Source organism: Bidens hawaiensis, unplaced genomic scaffold (genome assembly GCF_021521415.1).
Source record: "Bidens hawaiensis isolate Kalapana, Puna unplaced genomic scaffold, B.hawaiensis_p1.1 tig00016203_1, whole genome shotgun sequence".
NCBI lineage: Eukaryota > Viridiplantae > Streptophyta > Magnoliopsida > Asterales > Asteraceae > Bidens > Bidens hawaiensis.
Genome location: NW_027492477.1, coordinates 250,505 through 269,799, shown reverse-complemented (window position 1 = coordinate 269,799; position 19,295 = coordinate 250,505). Strand labels below are relative to the sequence as shown.

Below are 19,295 nucleotides of genomic sequence, written 5' to 3'. Positions count from 1 at the left end.
AGCACTGTTTCGAGATAAGTTTTGCATCAATCGATATCCTCATTCGGATCAAAAGCCCTAAAACATAAATTTGAAATTCGGACAAAACTTTACGCCGTTAAGTTTTTTTGACGAAGGTTCAGTGAGAGTAAATTTTTAAAAGTTCGGACCACCAACGGGAGTATTCTCACTTGGGCTTATTACCAGGCAACAACATTAAGTTGAAATTTTTAACATCCAATTTTTCATTTTTAAATCCAATTTTTCATACATATAATTATAACAATTTTAAGAACACTTTTATGTGTATATAAATAAAAGAATACACACTTTTAGCAAATATGACAAAGTAAGTTGAAATGTTGAATTCAAGTATCAATGCTAATTGTTTGAAGGCAAACAATTCTTCTATCAAACACCAAAATTAACTTCAACAATCTTTTCATTTCTTCTCTTTTGTCTGGAAATCCAAGAAAGTTTTGCCACCCATGACCGACTGTAAAACTTGTGAGTATTTCACAATCAAACCATTTTTCAAAAGCTTGCTTGACTTCGTTTGTCCGCCTAGTATAAATATTAAAAAGCATTAACTTTGATTAGCACGTTCCACTGATTCCATGTAGATTCGACATCTTACTTGCCCTAGCTAGTAAATATATTTTATAAATGTTTTTGATTGACATTTGACATCGATCAGTAAAGCTTGTATAGAGGTAGGGTACCATAAAGACCCAAATACCCTTAAGTACCACCCGCGGGTCGTAGAGGAACCTCTCACATATCACCCACGGGACATATGAATCACCCGCATATCACGGTAGAGGAAGAACGTCCTCATACCACGCGCGGAAACATCCTGGCACCCTCAGAAGTCATCCGCAGGACAAGACATCGGTCCGCCAAAATGACCAGGGGCAATGCCAACTGGACAGCTGTCAATAACTAACTACCCTCTAGAAGAACGCTCACGATTGTTACTTGAAGAATACATGACTTGCCTACCAATGAATGAGGGACACCTGGCCAGGTTGTTATAACCGTGCACCTGGCCAGGGTGCAATCCGTCCTATCATTAGGTGACACGTGTTCAGGTTGTTATACCCATGCACATGGGACGTATAGCTCAACCTATCACAAGAGGACACGCGTCCAGGCGGTTATCGAGATATTCTAGAAGAGGACAGCTGGCCCAATCACCTTCCTACATCCTTTGGCTATAAATACCTTGTCAACCTACATGAGGTATTCATTCACTCACCGCTACTCTTACTTACATGTACTCTGACAACTCTTAATCTGTGGTCCTTCGGTACTTTCTCCTTTACAAACGTTACTGATTCTCACGCCGGATGGTGGTTACAGGAAGACCCCCCATCTTGTCCTTCCTGTAACGAGACGCACGGTGTCTGTTTTACAGGTTCCGGTCATTGGACTTCGGGAAGTTATACTCATACCGTACTAATAGTTATCCGTATTTTACCCTGTGGACTCATCGGATCCAGGACCCGTACTAGGGGATTGGATCCGTGTTTCTTCATTGGCGCCATCCGTTTTGGTGTTAGAACTGCACAATTTTTTCTCCGTTGGTTTTTTGGTTCGTTTAAAATATGAGTAAACTTCCTGAGGGGCCGACGGGAACTCCTGTACAAACACCACGTGTTGATAATACTGATGCACCTGAGGGTTTTGCTTCCAGTATTTTTGCACGTGGCTTAGCTTCGGGCTCACGTGCCACCGGTGCAACGCCGGAAGGTCGTACCCTTGAGCGTGTTGTTGCACCAGCCGGACCAACTCCCACTGATTTGGGACGTGTTACGGCTCCGGAGGGTTCCAATTTGGCAGGTCAAGGACGAATTACGAGAGAGACTCGCCGTACTAGATCAGTCATGGATCTGGAAGGTGATTCCAGAGATTCTGAACTAGCGAGATCTCATCGTTATGAGTCCAGATCTAGAGGACTGTTGTCTCCGGATGAATGGCTCCGCGTGCAACAGGAAAGTTTGGTGGTTGAATACGAACGCAAGGTACGTAATGAACGTTATCATGCCCGTGCTTTGACTTACGAAGAGTCTCCTCAGAGATCTCTTTCTCCTCCTCCAACGGTGAGAGGAAGTCAAATTCGTTACAACCAACAAACTGACCAAGAGTTCATTGAACCACGAAGGCTACGCCCTTGTCCTCGCATAGACATGTGGATGCCTTTCTATTTGGACGAATATGACAGTTACGACTCAACCTATCGCCCGGAAGATAGCTTCTATACGGGTAATAGCAGGATGAGTTCAAGGGCAAGAAGCAGTCGTCCGCGTGACGTCGTCCGCCATACCGAATATCACAGCGATGCTGAGGAAGATTTCACCAAGGCATACCGTCCGGCAGCCTTTGCCGAAAAGTCGAAATTTATAGTTAGCATTGCGACAACACCCTTTCCTGTCAATGCTAAGATACCTACAACGGTAGGCAGATACAATGGCATGACTGATCCAAGTGATCATCTGCAGAACTTTGTGGCGGTAGGCGGAGTGAGCGGATGGACGCTCCCTTATTGGTGTCATGTTCGCATTGACACTACCAGGGGCAGCGAGGGAGTGGTTCGAAAAACTCCTTGATGGTCAAATCTCTAGTTGAGATGATCTGGTGAAAAAGTTCTCACAACAGTTCAGCCAACAAAAGAAGCATACGCGTGACCAATCAGAAATTCTGGATGTTATCCGCCGGGATCATGAGTCCATAGAAGATTTCATCACCAGATTCAATGACGAAAGCCTGAACATTGGCAGGATAAGCAGAGACATGCTACGCAGTGCTTTTTGCAAAAACGTCAAGTGTGACGAATTGATTCGCACACTCACCGGCCGGGATGGAATGTTTTTCAAACCATTGATAAAGAAGATGGTTTAACAAATGATTAATTTGCAATGTTTTATTTTTTAAATAAATTATTAGTCGTGTGTTATTAATTATTTTCTTAAATACATTATTATATGACAAACCCTAACGTTTTAATCCATCATATAACAAACATATAACATTGTACTCATGATTCCTCAACAATAGAAGAATGATCAAAAGCATTCCTAATCCCACCAAGAACACCAAAAATTGGCCAAAGGGAGTGCAAGAATCGCTTGGAGACGGTTGCGGGTGTTTTTGTGAGATTAGGGTTTGAAAAAGCGTTTTAAAACAAAAACACGATCTGTACGTTCGTCGCTTATAACGACGATCGTGCCCTCTCCCCGTCGTGTAGCACGACGGGTTTAAATATTTTTATTTTTTATTCTAATATTATAATACATAATTATAATATAGCAAGGCATGTAACGCATAATTATATATCACACCACAACTAAATCATACAAGCTATTAACAATATAACATAACACGTCCGACATTAATCACCAACGCGTACTGACAGACTTATGTATGTGACTTGTTAATGACTCGTGTAAATGTTACACATGACGTGTAAGATAACGAAGTATGTGTTAACAGAGTTAACCTGAAAATGTGAGGTGTCACATCATCTCCTTGTTGAAGGAATTTTTGTCTCGAAAATTAAGTTGATGTTGCTAGTGTATGCAAGTTAAGAAAAATTATAATTTGTTGTCATAGAATTAGATGACTTTGATGAAAATTATGACATGTTGAAGTCTATAAAAAGAGTAGAACACATAAAGATGATCAAGATCAAGACTAAGTATAAACTACGAGTAGTTGGGTTACACTACACTAGTACTTAACTTATTAGGGAGTTGCTGATATGACTAAGTGATACTCTGAGTACTTATGTTAGTCACGAGTACATATGAAGATAAGATGATGTGACTAAGTGTAACTACTCGTGAAGACTTGTTCACGAGTATTTAAGCCCAAGTGTCTAAGAAAGTTATATTTGATTAAGTATAACTACTCATGAGTTTAAGAAAGTGTTCGAGAAGAGTTTATGAGAAAGATTACAAGTTTTAAGTGTTCGACGTGAGTTACCAGGTGAACCAAGTGTTCGAAATATCTAAAGACTTTAATTTTTTATATGAAAATGACTATTTTATATAAAAGTTTTTTTTTAAAGTATGTTTTTTAGTGGGTGTTCGTCGTCACCGTGTTTTTTGTTCGGCATAATGTCATTAAGCTCCTCAGTTTGTCTTTTGTTCGTAAATTTTTCACTTTGCTCATAATTGTAATTTAGTCATTGTGTATTGCGTTCATTGTATTTCGTTCGGAATTGACACATGGCAATTACTTAATTTGAGAAAAATAGTATTATGTTCATTGTGTATTACGTTCAAATTATTGTATGTATTCACTATTGTATTTCATGTTTCAGGTCATTGCGTAATGTGTAATCATCATTGTGCTAATTTATTGTTAAGGTTCATATAAATTAATTTCATATTTTATATATTTATTGAAGGTTAGGAGAAATTAGTTTCTATATAATGCCATGTATTTAATAAATGATAAATGTAAAGTTATTCCTAAAACAAATGTGAAATTAATTTTTCCAAACCTAGGCATTAATTAGAAATTAATTTGTATTTAATGCGTATGTTTTAACATTATTCTAACTATAAAAAGAAAACTATTTATTACATTATACTTATGATGTTTGCATGTTTAGTCCTTTGAATTTTGGATTGTTGCTATTAAAAAAACAACTTTGTTGTGACCACTAACCACTTATTGGTTTTTGAGATTGGAACTCTATAGTATAAGTATGTCATTCAAGGAAAACTAAAGTGATACACTATACACTCCTAACCAATGTTTTAAAAACCGATATTTTACTCTTACCGGATTTAGTTTAAAAATAGTATAACCGGTTGAACTGGAATGTATCGGGAGGTTCAACTGGGTTGAATAGTTTACCTTGTAATTCCATATAAATACAATTTTAACTTGAAAAATAACTCAAAACTACATTAATAAACATCACACCTGAACCAATTATCATACACGAACAATGGTTGCGTCAGATATAAAGTTTGTACTTTGTATAGGAAATTAGTCAATTACAAAAAATGAAATAAATGAACATTGAATTTACATGATACAAAATTGGTTGATTAATGAATCGTCGTTTACCGTGTTTACTTGTTTCAGTTTTTCCCATTATGTTAAAAGTTGTTTTTATAAATACGGGCCCCAAAAAATATCAAAAAATCTCATGGATTAGTTTAAGCGATATCTTCGACCCCATACTGGGTGTAAATGCAAATCAATAACTTAAGTAAACCGGTAAAATATAAGAATCTACTTGTGTATAAAATATATTAATCTATTTAATGTTCAATATTTTTGAGAGATTAATTGCAATATCTTATTCATTAAATATTTTGTGATAAAAAACATTATAAATACATGTACTCATTTATCACCGGGGTCATAGTTTTGTTCACTTATCTCACACTATATTTTACTTAAGAGTCTGAAATGGAGAAAAATATCATGTTTTTAATTATTCTTTACATGCTTTGTTCAAATCTTATGACTTGTATGGCTTCCCCCCGGTAGAAGCAGCGTGCAAGGCAATTGGTATTTCTTTGTTAACATATTGTTTTTCAAATGATAATGTTGTTTTATTTGTTTATTAATAATTTTTACCTTTTTTGTTGACAAGCAGATGCTCAGTTTTGTGGTTATTCTGTTGATCATGCACCAAAACCTTGTGATTTTTCCATATGTGCACAGGAATGCCTTAAATATGTGCCGAAAACGCAACACATATATAGTGGATTTTGTCGTGGTACTGCTTGCGTTTGTTGCTCCTTTGGACCAGGATGCCCCAATTTTTAAGTAGATTTAAATTAAATAATTTAAATAATATGTTTAATTTATATTCTGAAATATAGGACTATTTATTGTGTTTCAGTTTTTTTTTTCATTTTTTTACACGTATTATCAAAACTTTATGAATGGTATTGTCAAAAAAGAATGCTAAAGCAAGTAGTACAAAAGAAAGCTTAGTCGAAGTAACATATAAGAAAATCATTAGCTAACATCAAAACACGCTTATTTATCAAATAATAACAAGTTTTCACGTAACGTTATTTTAAAAAGCTAGCATTCTCATGTAAAATGTTATATGCATGCGTGACCATAAATCATTAAAAACGTTAGAAGTGGTAAGCGATTACGAATTCCATAAGCTAGATCGAATGTTTTGCGTGCTTGCCTTGAAAGAAAAAAGAAAATTCTGATGCAATTCCACAATATTATGCATACGTTAGGGTTTTAATAACCGCACGATCCCTTTGTTTGCATTTATACAAAACGGTACAACAACGGTTTACGGAAAGTCGGATATATACTGGGGAATGTTAAGATAAAAAGATAAAACCACTAAGATACTTGAAAACTCATAAAAATCACTTTTAAACACTACTTTTTTTTTTTTCATTTTTATATGTTATTAATCTTTACCAAAACAAAAAGAATTTGATAAACATATGGAATTCACGAGAAATTAAACACACACACATAACTTGTAAATCTACATATTTACCTTGTATGAGATACATATATGCACTACAAAAATCTACAGTTTTTTAACTTCTTTTTGGTTTTGACAAAACTTAGTAACACATATAAGGAATGAAAAAAAATATGAAAAAAAATTAGTGTTTAAAAGTGTTTTTTACGAGTTTTCATTTGATTTTGATGATTATGTACGTGCTAGTGGCATTGGCGAATAAATGCATTCTATATTAAAATGAAATTACGAATAAAGGCATCAAGCCTAATATCCATTTGACACCAAAAAATTCATGTCAATTTTGGCTAGTTTAGAAGTTGAGAGAGGCATTTGTAATTCAGTCAATGTAAAATCCAAGGTTACAAATGAGAATTCTTATTATGAGACCAGGAATCTTGGAGGACCGCCAAGAATCGTTGAAGACCTTTAAGAAATTTCAGAAGGGATAATTCTCAAAATGATCCAAAACAAGAGAGAGAGAAAAAATTGATCCTAAATGGGTCTAAGTTCCCAAACTAACTCATCAAATATGTACCGAGGAGACGATTTGGTAAAATAAACGAACGACATTTTAAAACCAATCAAAATGTGACATGTGTAAAGGATCTGACAGACCAGACGGGATTTTTAAAAATCTCGTCTGTTCCGACCATATTTTTTAGTTAAATCACTTTTTAAAAAACAGTCTATCCAGACGGTTTTTTTTATGTTTGTTGTCTAGTCTGTTCAATTTATTATTAATCCTAACTAGTTCTTCTTCATCTTCGTCTTCTCCGACACCCTCAACGCCACCTCACTGCCACCCGACACCACCTCACCGCCACCCGCTGCCGCCGCATCACCACCGCCAACCACCAATCTTTATTACATTGGATCCCGTCATGTTAAATAAAACGAGAGCTTTCTTTCAACTGCTCTCTTCATGTTCAAATGCTCATTGTTCATGTGATATGTAATTAGATCAAATATTAAATATTGTTATCCGACATGATTTCATGTTTATTTTGGTTTTGATCTAAAAGTAGAAACACTTGTGCCTAAAAATGTACATAATCTACTGGTGTTCATATATATCAAGTGGGTTTTGGGTAAGAAACTTAAAAAGTAGAATTAATAAAAACAACTACTATGAAATATGAATGATGAGATTAAATGAAGTTGAAACACATAAAATAGATAGATATATCTGAATAATTGGAACATGGAAGAAGCATTGAATTCACATGGTGAGATAAAGATTGGTGGTTGGCGGTGGTGATGCGGCGGCAGCGGGTGGCGGTGAGGTGGTGTCGGGTGGCGGTGAGGTGGTGTCAGACGGTGGTGAGGTTGAGGGTGCCGAAGAAGATGAAGATGAAGATGAAGAAGATGAAGAAAATAAAGAAGATGAAGTTATGATAATAATAATAATTTGAACTGACCAGACAACAAACATAAAAAAACTGTCTGGATAGGCTGTTTTTTAAAAAGTGATTTAACTTAAAAATATGGTCGGAACAGACGAGGTTTTTAAAAATCCCGTTTGGTGTGTCAGATCCTTTACACATGTCACCTTTTGATTGGTTTTAAAATCCCGTCGTTTATTTTACCAAATCGTCTCCTCAGTGCATATTTGATGGGTTAGTTTGGGAACTTAAACCCATTTAGGATCATTTTTTTCTGTCTCTCTTGTTTTGGATCATTTTGGAAATTATCCAATTTCAGAATCGGGTGAAGTACCGCCAAGATGCGTGACAATCAGCTAAACATTGATTCTCTAGATGTCACGTGAAGATTTAAGCATTCTAAAAAGATAACTTTTTTTTTTCTTTAATGAAACATGCAACTTTTAATTTGTTTATAAAGCATATAAGAATGATTTAAGCTTACTACATCAAAGAGTGAATTGCGGTTTTTGTCTTGGTGGTTTGTCTAAATTTACGGTTTAGTCCAATAGTTTCAAATTTATGATTTTTGTCCATGTGGTTTCATTTCACTTGCAATTGCACGCGACCTCACAAATCCCGTTAAGTCTGGTCGTTAAACCCATAAGCATGCCCCTCACATAAGGAGCATTTTTGTCCTTTACCCCCCCCCAAAAAAAAAATAAACCTCAACCCTAATTCGCAAGCCCATCACGTGAGAGGCTGGGGTGTATTTGGGGGAAACAAGAACAAAATTGTCCCTCACGTGAGGGGCACACTGAATGTTTAACGACCAGACTAACTGCGTTAGTGAGGTCGGGTTTAATTGCAAGTGAAATGACATCGTGTGGACGAAAATCGCAAATTTGAAACTATTGGACTACAAACCGTATATTTAGAGAAACTAAATGGCCGAAACCGCAGTTTACTCTACAGTAGATAAATAATTTGTATTGTATTTTCATACTATTTTTTTTATCAATTTGATCTTAAGTAGCCCACGACGACTCTAAGTCGGGTTTTTTACTTAAAAAAACCCGGTAGGCCAAACCCATTACCATATTATTATTATTATTATTATTATTATTATTTAGGCCCAAAGTCTACCAAACAAACCGTCCGATCATTATTATTATAACGCCGCCGTAACCGTCACCGGAGTTAACTTCCGGCCACCGGAAGATGCTTCCACCGGCGAATATAATCACAATCATAGCCTCTATCTCAGTATCCTTATGTTCTCTATACATAATAACAAGCAGCCGCCGTCGGTCAACGAAAGTCAAAACCCTAACGGGCAACAAACGAAAGAGTAACGGCGTCGTTGGCGCCATTGGAAACACTCCGCTTATTAGGATCAATAGCCTCTCAGATGCCACTGGCTGTGAAGTAATTATTATTATTATTGTTATTATTATTATTATTGTTATTATTAATAATTTTTTTTTAATTACGAGAACTTGAGCTCAGTTCGTTTGAAACTCTTTTTTTAAAGCTCGAGGTTGACTCGTGAGTTGCTTTTATAAGCTCGGGCTTAGCTAGTTTTCTATTTAAATTTTTTATATACGTTATTAATTAAATTTTTATATATTTTGGTATAAATGGTAGGTAGGTTAAGCTCTGCTCGAGCTGGTTTTTGTCGGCTGTAGCGTGTAAATAAGCTGAGCTCGAGCTTAGGTTTTGATTTACGAGAGCTTGAGCTCGGTCGTTTCGAGCTCCTTTTTTAAAACTAGTGGCTGACTCGTGAGTCACTTTTTCAAACTTGGGCTTGTCTAGTTTATTATTTATTTACGGTTCTTATTATTTTCATTTATTTTAAGAAAACCCTTAATGAGCCTAAGCTTGGCTCGATCTTGTTTAGTACCTTAAACGAGCCAAAGCTCGGTTCGATCCGAAAGAGGTCAAACTTAAAAAATACATAAACGAGCTTCCATACAAGGCTTTTTTCCGATCCGAGCTCAATTAGCTTGCGAGTAGATCGGCTCGTTTGCACTTGTTTATCGAGATAGGATCGATAAAATGCTCGGTACGAGCCAAACCAGGGCCTCAATTGCGGCTTGTTTAGTTATTGAGCCGAGCCTTGAATGAGAATCGTTTTGGCTCGTCGAGCCTTGTGTATTTTTAAATTTGAGCTTTTTTGGACATGTATGTGTTAGTTTCATACTGCACAGCCGAGCTTGGGCTCGTTTAAGGTATTGCACATGAGCTTGAGCCGAGCTTAGACTCGTGAGTTGGTTTTCTCAATATATATTAAAATAATTAAAAACTTTGTATAAGTTAATTCATAAGTAATAAATAAGCCGAGCTTGAGCTTGAAAAAACAACTCTCGAGCTCGCTTTAGTGAAAGAGCTTGAAACGAGCCGAGTTTGAGCTCTCGGAAGTCAAAACGAGCAGATTTATTGTGTTTTTATTTTTTTTTTAAATTACACGTACATAAATTTGTGGTTTTGGTTAATGCTTTGTTTTTTTTCTTATTGTTAATCAGATTCTTGCGAAAGCAGAGTTTTTGAATCCGGGAGGAAGTGTTAAAGATAGAGTTGCTGTTAAAATAATCGAAGAGGTAATGTACTTCTAACAGATAATGTACTTCTATAAGTCCATATATTTTAAATTCAATTCTTCAAGATAATAGTTAATGTACTATAAGTTTTTCTTATATATTTTATCAAATAAATAAAGTTAGCATAAGTAAAGACCTTGAAATTAAAAGCAAAGTATTCAATAAACTGAGTATGAGGATATGTTGGTCCATGTGTGAAGCTGAGCATACATGTGTTTCTTTTTATTCATATTATGAGACGTTTATGTTGAGCTTTCACAAATCCATAGGCTTTGGAATCTGGACAACTACTTAAAGGCGGTGTAGTTACAGAGGGTAGTGCTGGGAGCACAGCAATTAGTCTTGCAACAGTTGCTCCTGCTTATGGATGCAAATGTCATGTGGTTATCCCAGATGACGCTGCTATTGAAAAGGTACGGATGGTTTAAATTTATAAATTAGAACCTCTGTATATGTAATGATTTGTCTTTGCAGTTGTGTTTGTCTATAATATTTTCATTTCTTTTTTGCTGTTGTATTTGGTTAGGATAACTCAAATCGTATGTACTACCATAGTTGATGATTATGTGTTTAAAGTCCTTCACATGTAATCTTTTTGAGTTATCAAGTTTTGATTAACTAGCTAGGCTTGCTCAATTGGTATTATACTGTAATCACTAATTTAATGAAAAAAGTATCTTTTCGTGGTTTGTTTTTAGTTACTTAATACTTTTAGCTCTGATGCATAAATAACATCTACTTATGCTCAGGGGTGTAAACGAGCCGAGCCCGAGCTCGGCTCGTGAGTTTTTATTTTTCAAACTCGAGCTTGGCTCGCTTATTATTTATTAATAATTTATATATATTTTTAATTATTGTATATGTTTTGAGAAAAACCTTAACAAGCCTAAGCTCGGATTGAGCTCGTGTTTGGTGTTTAAACTTTAAACGAGCCAAAGCTCGGCTCGAGCTCGGCTGTGCAGTGTGTAAATAATAGATAGAAGTACAAAAGAAACTTGAAAATACACTAGGCCTGTTAAGGCTCAATAAGCCTAAACGATCTTCCCATACAAGGTTCGAGCTTGGGCTCAATAACTAAACGAGTTTTATTTGAGACTCACTCACTCAGGCTCGATAAGGCTCGACTCGAGCTTCTTATCGATCCAATTTTGAGTAGCTCGCGAGCGGCTCCATTCGTTTGCACACCAAAGCCATTTCATTAGAAAATGGACTAGTTTGGTGGTTATAATTTTTAAAAATAGGCTGCTTTGGGGGTTATACTTTTTCTTAAATGGACTAGGTTGAAATTCTGAGACAAGTTACCTAGTCTATATTCTATAAAATGCTAAATAAGCAAAAAACAGAAAAGTATAATTACAAGGTTAGATTGATGTCCTGTTTTGGTAGTTTTACTTTTTTGACATGACAGGGACTAGATTAGTTATTTTACATATTCGACAGGGACTAGTTTGGTAATTTAGTGATATGTATGCCACCACATCTGAAAAAAATACTAAATAAACAAAAAATGATCAAATTATCAAGTTAGCTCATTCCAAATTTACGAGTACCAGGTCGGTGCATTATCGAGTATAATTACCAAACAGGACCACCAACCTAATTACATTGCATTAAACAAACATCATCTGCTTTTTTTCTAATTTGTGAATCAATTACATAATAGTAATATGTTTTTCAAGTTTTTTTATAGCTTCCAGTGACACCAGTAATATGTTTTGTTTTATTTTTATTTTAATTTATATTTTCAGTCTGAAATATTAGAGGCCCTTGGAGCAACAGTTGAGAGGGTTCGGCCGGTGTCAATAACTCACAAAGATCATTTTGTTAATATTGCAAGAAGAAGGGCGTTAGAAGCAAATAAACTCACATTGCAGAGCATGAATCAAACAGAAACCAAAAATGTTACAAATACAAATGGATATTTGTTAGAAAAAGAGTATAAAGGCGGATTCTTTGCAGATCAATTTGAGAATTTGGCAAACTACAGAGCTCATTACGAAGGAACGGGACCTGAGATTTGGGAGCAGACCGGTGGCAAATTGCATGCTTTTGTTGCAGCTGCCGGTACTGGTGGCACAGTGGCTGGTGTTTCTCGTTATCTAAAGGTCAGCCATTTAATAGTTTGAGATTTGTTTTTAGTAACTAATATTAATTTAGGTGCAAAATAGAAACCGACCAACGTTTAATAATCGATTTTTGCAACCAGTCTCAACTTTACAGGTTTTATCTGTATAATGCTGATGTGGCAATGGCTGATGGCATTCAAGATGCTACATATTCGAAAAAGGCTTATGTGATCATTAAACATAGACTAATTTACATGTTTGAAAAAACAATCTTATTTTTTTATGAATATTTTCATTGAAAATAATCATCAAATATCAAATCAGAGTGTATACACTAAAATGATAAATAAGATGACACTTCAGCAGTGTTTGATAAATCTGCAAAAAAGGCTACTTGCTAATGGTAATTAAATGTGATTTTGTCACTAAGTTCAGTACTACAGGATGATTTGAATGTTTTGAGTACAAAGGTTTAGCGACTGTATACATTAAAAATAGACTTTTAAGCGACTTCCAACCGTTTTATTCATTTTAACTTAACTTTTTTATATGACTCGTTTGAGTTAAAACACAACCCACGTAAGTAAACGGGTCAAATTTTTACCACTCTGATTTCTAGCAACGACTAATCCAACTTTTACATTCTTCTAAAGGAAAATGACCCGGGAATAAAGTGTTATCTGGTGGACCCACCTGGATCTGGTTTGTATAACAAGGTTACAAGGGGAGTGATGTACACTAAAGAAGAGGCTGAAGGAAAGAGATTAAAGAATCCGTTTGATACCATAACCGAAGGCATCGGGATTAACAGATTAACGGAAAATTTTAAAATGGCTCAACTTGATGGAGCTTTTAAAGGCACTGATATTGAAGCTGTGGAAATGTCTAGGTACAAAATCCATCTTTATGTTCACAAGAAAATATATATTTATGTAATCATCCCATGCTGCATTTTTTGCGTCTTACTCGTATGAGTTTGCAGTAGAGTGACATTTTTGACCCATTTACTTTATAGGGGTTGATCAGGTCATGTTTTCTCTATAATGCGTCAAAGTAGTTCTAATGTGGGAACTGTCTAATAGATTGAAAGCAGGGCTAGGCTCGCTTAACTTATAGAGAGCTCGAGTTTTATTTCTAAAGTTCAAGCTCAGCTTTTGAGTAGCTTTTAAGCTCGGCTCAGGCGCGGCTCGTTTACAATTTATCAATTATTATTTTATATATATATATATATATTTATAATTGTTTTTTTATATATTTTCATTTAATGTTTTTATATATAACATAGTATATATTCTTTAGTTATTTTTCTCATTATTATATAATAATAATAGTAACATCATCAAATAAAAATTATATAAACAATAGGCTCGTTTAGGCTATTTATGAATAAGTAGGCTCAAGCTCAATAAGTGAAGCTTGGGCTCGTTCAGTTACGCTAAATTATTTATAGGCTCGGGCTCGGGCTCATTTAAGCTCGACTCGATTCGAGCTTTTTCATGAGCTGATATCAAGTAGCCCGTGAGCGGCTTGGCTCGTTTACACCCGTAATTGAAAGTAGAACAAAGTTTTTGTTTAATAAATACCATCTCCTAAATCTTATCGTTTAAAGGTTTGGAATTTTTCATTACTATTGTAATAATATTGTTTTTGCAATCATAATTTAACGCAAAAAAACATTTATAAGTTTACGGGTCAACCTGTCTTGGGTCATTTTGACCATACTCGATACATAGTTATTTGAAACTAATAAAACTCTGATAAAAAGTTTCGGTGGGCCCACCTGACCCGTTTGCCCGCACTGAAAAACTCTAAAACTATGTCATTATTATTTTTTTTAACAAATCTTATGCTTCTTCTATTGATCAGATTCCTTCTAAAGAATGATGGGCTTTTTGTTGGAAGTTCTTCATCAATGAACTGTGTTGGAGCCGTAAGATTAGCCCGGTTATTAGGCCCGGGTCATACTATCGTTACAATTTTGTGTGATAGCGGGATGAGGCACTTAAGCAAGTTCTGTAATCCCGAGTACCTTTCTCAACACGGTTTAACACCTTCGGCCAAAGCATTAGAATTTCTTGATCGTAGATGATATTGTTGTATCGTGCAGGGGACAGTATTTTTAGCATGTTACTACAAATTCATAGATTAAATAGATGTTACGATTACAAATGTTATTTATTTTTTGTCGTTAAGGTTGTACGAGTATATGTATTTGGTTCTCCGGTTCTAGCGAGAAACATGTTATGTTTAGTCGTTTTTTGTTACATTGCTTAACGTTTCGGATTTGGTTCTTCGTTTCTAGCTAGAAACGTGTATGTCGTTCACTGTACACCAAGAGAATAATCTACCCCATTTCAGAATCTGAACGACCGAAGTAACTTCAAATTTAAAAATGATTACATTTTATGTTGTCTTAAAAGTCTATTACTTAAAATAGTTTTCAAACTTTTATAATAATACTTAAAATAATTAAAACACATGTTATTTATTCGGATTATTAATTAATAATCCGAATAAATAACATGTGTTTTAATTATTTTGAAGTTTGAGTCTATTCATATCTGTTTTAACTTTTAGAATTATGATAATCATGGATTTAATTCTACTTTTGTTTAAAGCTTGACTTTTCTTTGTGTAAAAATTTCAAATCCGAACCTAAACGTAATAATCCATTATCCGATCCGATGAACATCCCTAACCTGAACTATACAAGTATATACGTGTATAAAGGTGTGTATCGCAAAATGCTTACTCCTAAAATCCTGTTGAGTAACTTTTTATATACTATAATTTCATGAAACGATACAAAAAAAAATTTCAGGTCGGTTGATTGGTTCGGGTCGGATTTGTCATATAAAAAAGTCGTTATTAATTAGAATTTATAATACAATGCATTCTTGAAATAGTTGTAGAAGATTTCATTTTTAAAACGCATAATTTAGCTTGTTGCGTATACCACTTTTTCAACTTAGTTATGAAATATCAATAAAAAAATTATTGCATAGATTCTGAATACCACTCCAAAGTATCGACGTGTAGATTTTGAATATCACCCCTAAGTAGCGACACGTAGATTCTGAATATCACCCCTAAGTATCAACGCGTAGATTCTGAATATCACCCCTAAGTATCGATGCGTAGATTTTGAATATCATCCCTAAGTAACGCGTTTGCATGAGATCACCATAATCGTTAATTAGTACGTACTTTATCATCTCTTATTGGTAAGTGATCATTGTTCTCAGTTTCTAAAATATAAAAACAATAGTATGCGGTATCTTCATGTTCATCATCGAACTCCGATTTCTTAGTTGTTTAGGGTTGTGCATCGTTAATCATGCTTGCTTTTATAGAACACGTTTCGTTTTTTTTACATGGTAGAATGTGAAATAAAGCCCGTTTGTACACCCTAGTAAAATAAAAATTAATTCTTATTTGTTTTGCTTTGATTTTAATCACTTTATATAATTTTTTTGTTTCGTTGCGTAATTCATAAACGGATTTGGGTGTTGGTGTAGGATCTATGATGGCTTTATCTAAATATCGACGCGTAGATTCTAAAACCCCTAAGTATCGACACCTCTCTAGGAGATAATATGTGTATGAAATTTGTTAGGTCTCCAAAATCTGATGTCGTATGTTCAAATCCTACAATGTGTGATTCGGATCTTCGATCGAATTCAACTGAAACACTAACTGGAACTAATATTAACTTTTCTATCCCATTTGTTTTGATTATTTAAGATTTGAGTTAGGTTTAGATTGACGATCTAACTATCCAAGTTCACAATCCAATGATAATATGTTCTTTATACAACCCGTGCACATACACGGGTCAATAATAGAACTTACTATTTTGTTATTGATTATTGAACTTGTACTTTGTTATATGTGATTGTAACTCTTTCAGATATCATGACCCTTTAATTAATGTGCCCGATTTTAAGACTGGTTTTAAACCATTGAAATAAAATTGTACTGAATCTAAAGAGATCGGTATACAGTGTTATGATTTATATAATTTAAATTGTTCTACGCGGGCACCTAACCTAGTGCATGTGTGTCTATTAGACTAGTTTGTGACCCATGTTATACACGGATAATTCATGAAAATATAATATTTAATAAATAGTCGATATACAATAAACAATAAACCTATAAAACACTAATTACACAATCAAAAATCTAACTGTGCAAAATGGTAGCAATGAAAGTTCAAGAATTTGTATATCACACTCTAAATATTAACTGTTTGCAGAATAAAAATCTTTTCAATTTGAATTATTATCAGTATTAGTATTAGCTGGTATGGGAGATACGAAACAGTATCATGAATATTTTTAATATATAGCAAAACTTGATGAACGTACAAACGTAATATTCAAACTTTAATTTTAAATTTCAGTAAATGTAAATATATATTGAACAACGTATTTTTATAAAAAAGAGATGATTATAAATTTCAAATAGTTGCAAAAAAGAAAAATAGAAAGTAATATTAAATTAACAATATTAAAAAAATAATGAGGTTTAATGTGAAAGTGACAAAACTTGTAACTTTTTATTAATGATGTTGCTAAACATGCCACATCCATACTATTTTTACTAAATATATCACCTCTTGAACTTATCAAATCGAATACTATTAACCCTTAATCATTATTTGCATAAATATTAATCTCTCCAACATTGTTTTTACTTAATAGTCTTCACTAAATATATCAAATTAAAAATCATTAAGATATTATTAATTTTATCATTATTATTTTAGTATTAATATTGTAAATATTTATAATGTATTTTAAATTATAATAGTATCAATATGTATATATATGTAGTTTTAAAAATATAATAACGTATCAACACTGATAATAACAAGTATTATTATCTCGATCAAGGACAATAAACACAACAAGAGAGAAAAAATTAGAAAATAAAAACAAAAACTTTATAGCTTCTGATTTAATATTTTAAAGAGAGACAATTAAATACAAAAAATAAAATAAAATGTGGCAGGAGAATAATATGTAAAAATACAATTGTTAAATAAAATAAAAGTTTAAAAGAAATGATATGACAAGTAGATGAGAGGATACCGTTAGCCTAACCATTTAATACAAAGATTATACACAAAAATAGATTGACACAAAAATAGATTGAGTGAGATAAATAAGCATTAATTTCAATCAACTTTTTTTACTTTTATATCTATGTATTAAATTATATATTATACCATATCAAGTCATATCACAACAAATCATATGATATTAATATAACGTCCTATTATACCATATTACATCTTTACTTTTAGTAAACTAATTACATAATGACTTTATTACATTTGACCACATTTGACCAGAGAATTGTCAAAGATCCACCGTCAATTTAGAGACCATATAGTAACCTTAAATCTTAGCCATCCATCAAACACCTGGATATCCTGCCTAGTGTCGTGTATGACATGGCAAGTAGTAAATTATTAAGTGAACACATTATATAAGTGCATGCACCATATTACATCACACTCTACACACATATATACTTGTCTCAAAACAATTTTATTCACCTTTCAATTCAATCCTAATTTATGTAAGGATTTAATTATTCTAATGTTTGTTTGTTTAATTAAGTTATTAATTATATCATCTGCTTGTTAGTTTTTAATTATTAAGAATTGACGTTTTAATTTGAATCAATTGACTAATTTATTGATTGATTGATTATTCAGTTTTCTTTGTTGATTCGCGTTTTTTTTGTGCTCTTAAATTTTGTTTCGTTTTTGTCGGTGAGTGTAATATGAAATTCTAAATCAATTATGTGGATTTTATGTTTCATTGAATTGAAACCTATGGGTGCAAACGAGCAGATCTGATGTGAGTTACTTGAACTCGGATCGATAAAAAATTTGAAATTAGCTGAGGCCTTGCGTTTTTTTTCGTGTTCTTAAATTTGGTTTCGTTTTTTGTCGGTGAGTGTAATCCGAATCGGTTATGCCGATTTTATGTTTCATTGGATTGAAACCTAGGGGTGCAAACGAGCCGATCTGCTCACGAGTTACTTGAGATCGGATCGACAAAAAAACTTGAAATTAGCCGAGGCCTTGTGTTTTTTTTTGTGTTCTTAAATTTGGTTTGGTTTTTTGTCGGTGAGTGTAATCCGAATTGGTTATGCCGATTTTATGTTTCATTGGATTGAAACCCTAGGGGTGCAAATGAGCCGATCTGCTCGCGAGTTACTTGAGATCGGATCGATAAAAAACTTGAAACTAGATGAGGCCGATCGATTCGGTGTGTGTAATCCGAATCGGTTATGCCGATTTTAGTTTCATCGGATTGGAACCCTAGGGGTGCAAATGACCCGATCTGCTCGCGAGCTACTTGAGATCGTATCGATAAAAACCTTGAATCTAGCCAAGGCCAATCGATAAAAAGATCGGATCGTTTAGGCTCGTCAGTCTTGATTTTTAAGTTTTTCTTCCTTTGGACTTCCTATAGTTCTATGTGTTATTTCATACTGTACAGCCGAGCTTGATCCGAGCTTAGGCTTGTTTAAGGGTTTTATTTCTAAATATATAAAATAATTAAAAATATATATATATATATATATATATATAAATTAATTAATTAATAACAAACAAGTCAAGCAGAGCCCTAACTTGAAAAAAAAGACTCACGAGTCAGACTCAAACTTTATTATTAATTAATAAATAATAAATGAGTCGGGTGGGCTTGGTTTGGCTTGTTTACACCCTTGAGTGAGTCTAATTGAACAAAATAACAATGTACTTGTTTAAGCATTTGTACAACTTACTTATATA

At 33.9% G+C, this 19,295-nt stretch overlaps 1 protein-coding gene across 1 annotated transcript; it reads left to right on the top strand.

Moving 5' to 3' along the window:
- Positions 1-8,959: 8,959 nt before the first annotated feature.
- Positions 8,960-14,757, top strand: LOC143550918 (cysteine synthase 2-like). The gene is made up of 6 exons (XM_077041467.1): positions 8,960-9,240; positions 10,338-10,412; positions 10,682-10,825; positions 12,161-12,517; positions 13,132-13,367; positions 14,345-14,757. The coding sequence occupies exons 1-6, from the start codon at positions 9,034-9,036 to the stop codon at positions 14,565-14,567; spliced, it is 1,242 nt and encodes a 413-aa protein (XP_076897582.1). The 5' UTR covers positions 8,960-9,033; the 3' UTR covers positions 14,568-14,757.
- Positions 14,758-19,295: the final 4,538 nt, after the last annotated feature.

Coding starts and splice junctions, on each gene's coding strand:
- LOC143550918 (XM_077041467.1), top strand. CDS start 9,034: ATGCTTCCACCGGCGAATATAATCACAATCATAGCCTCTATCTCAGTA. Junction 10,826..12,160: donor ATGACGCTGCTATTGAAAAG/GTACGGATGGTT, acceptor TTATATTTTCAG/TCTGAAATATTAGAGGCCCT. Junction 13,368..14,344: donor GAAGCTGTGGAAATGTCTAG/GTACAAAATCCA, acceptor TCTATTGATCAG/ATTCCTTCTAAAGAATGATG.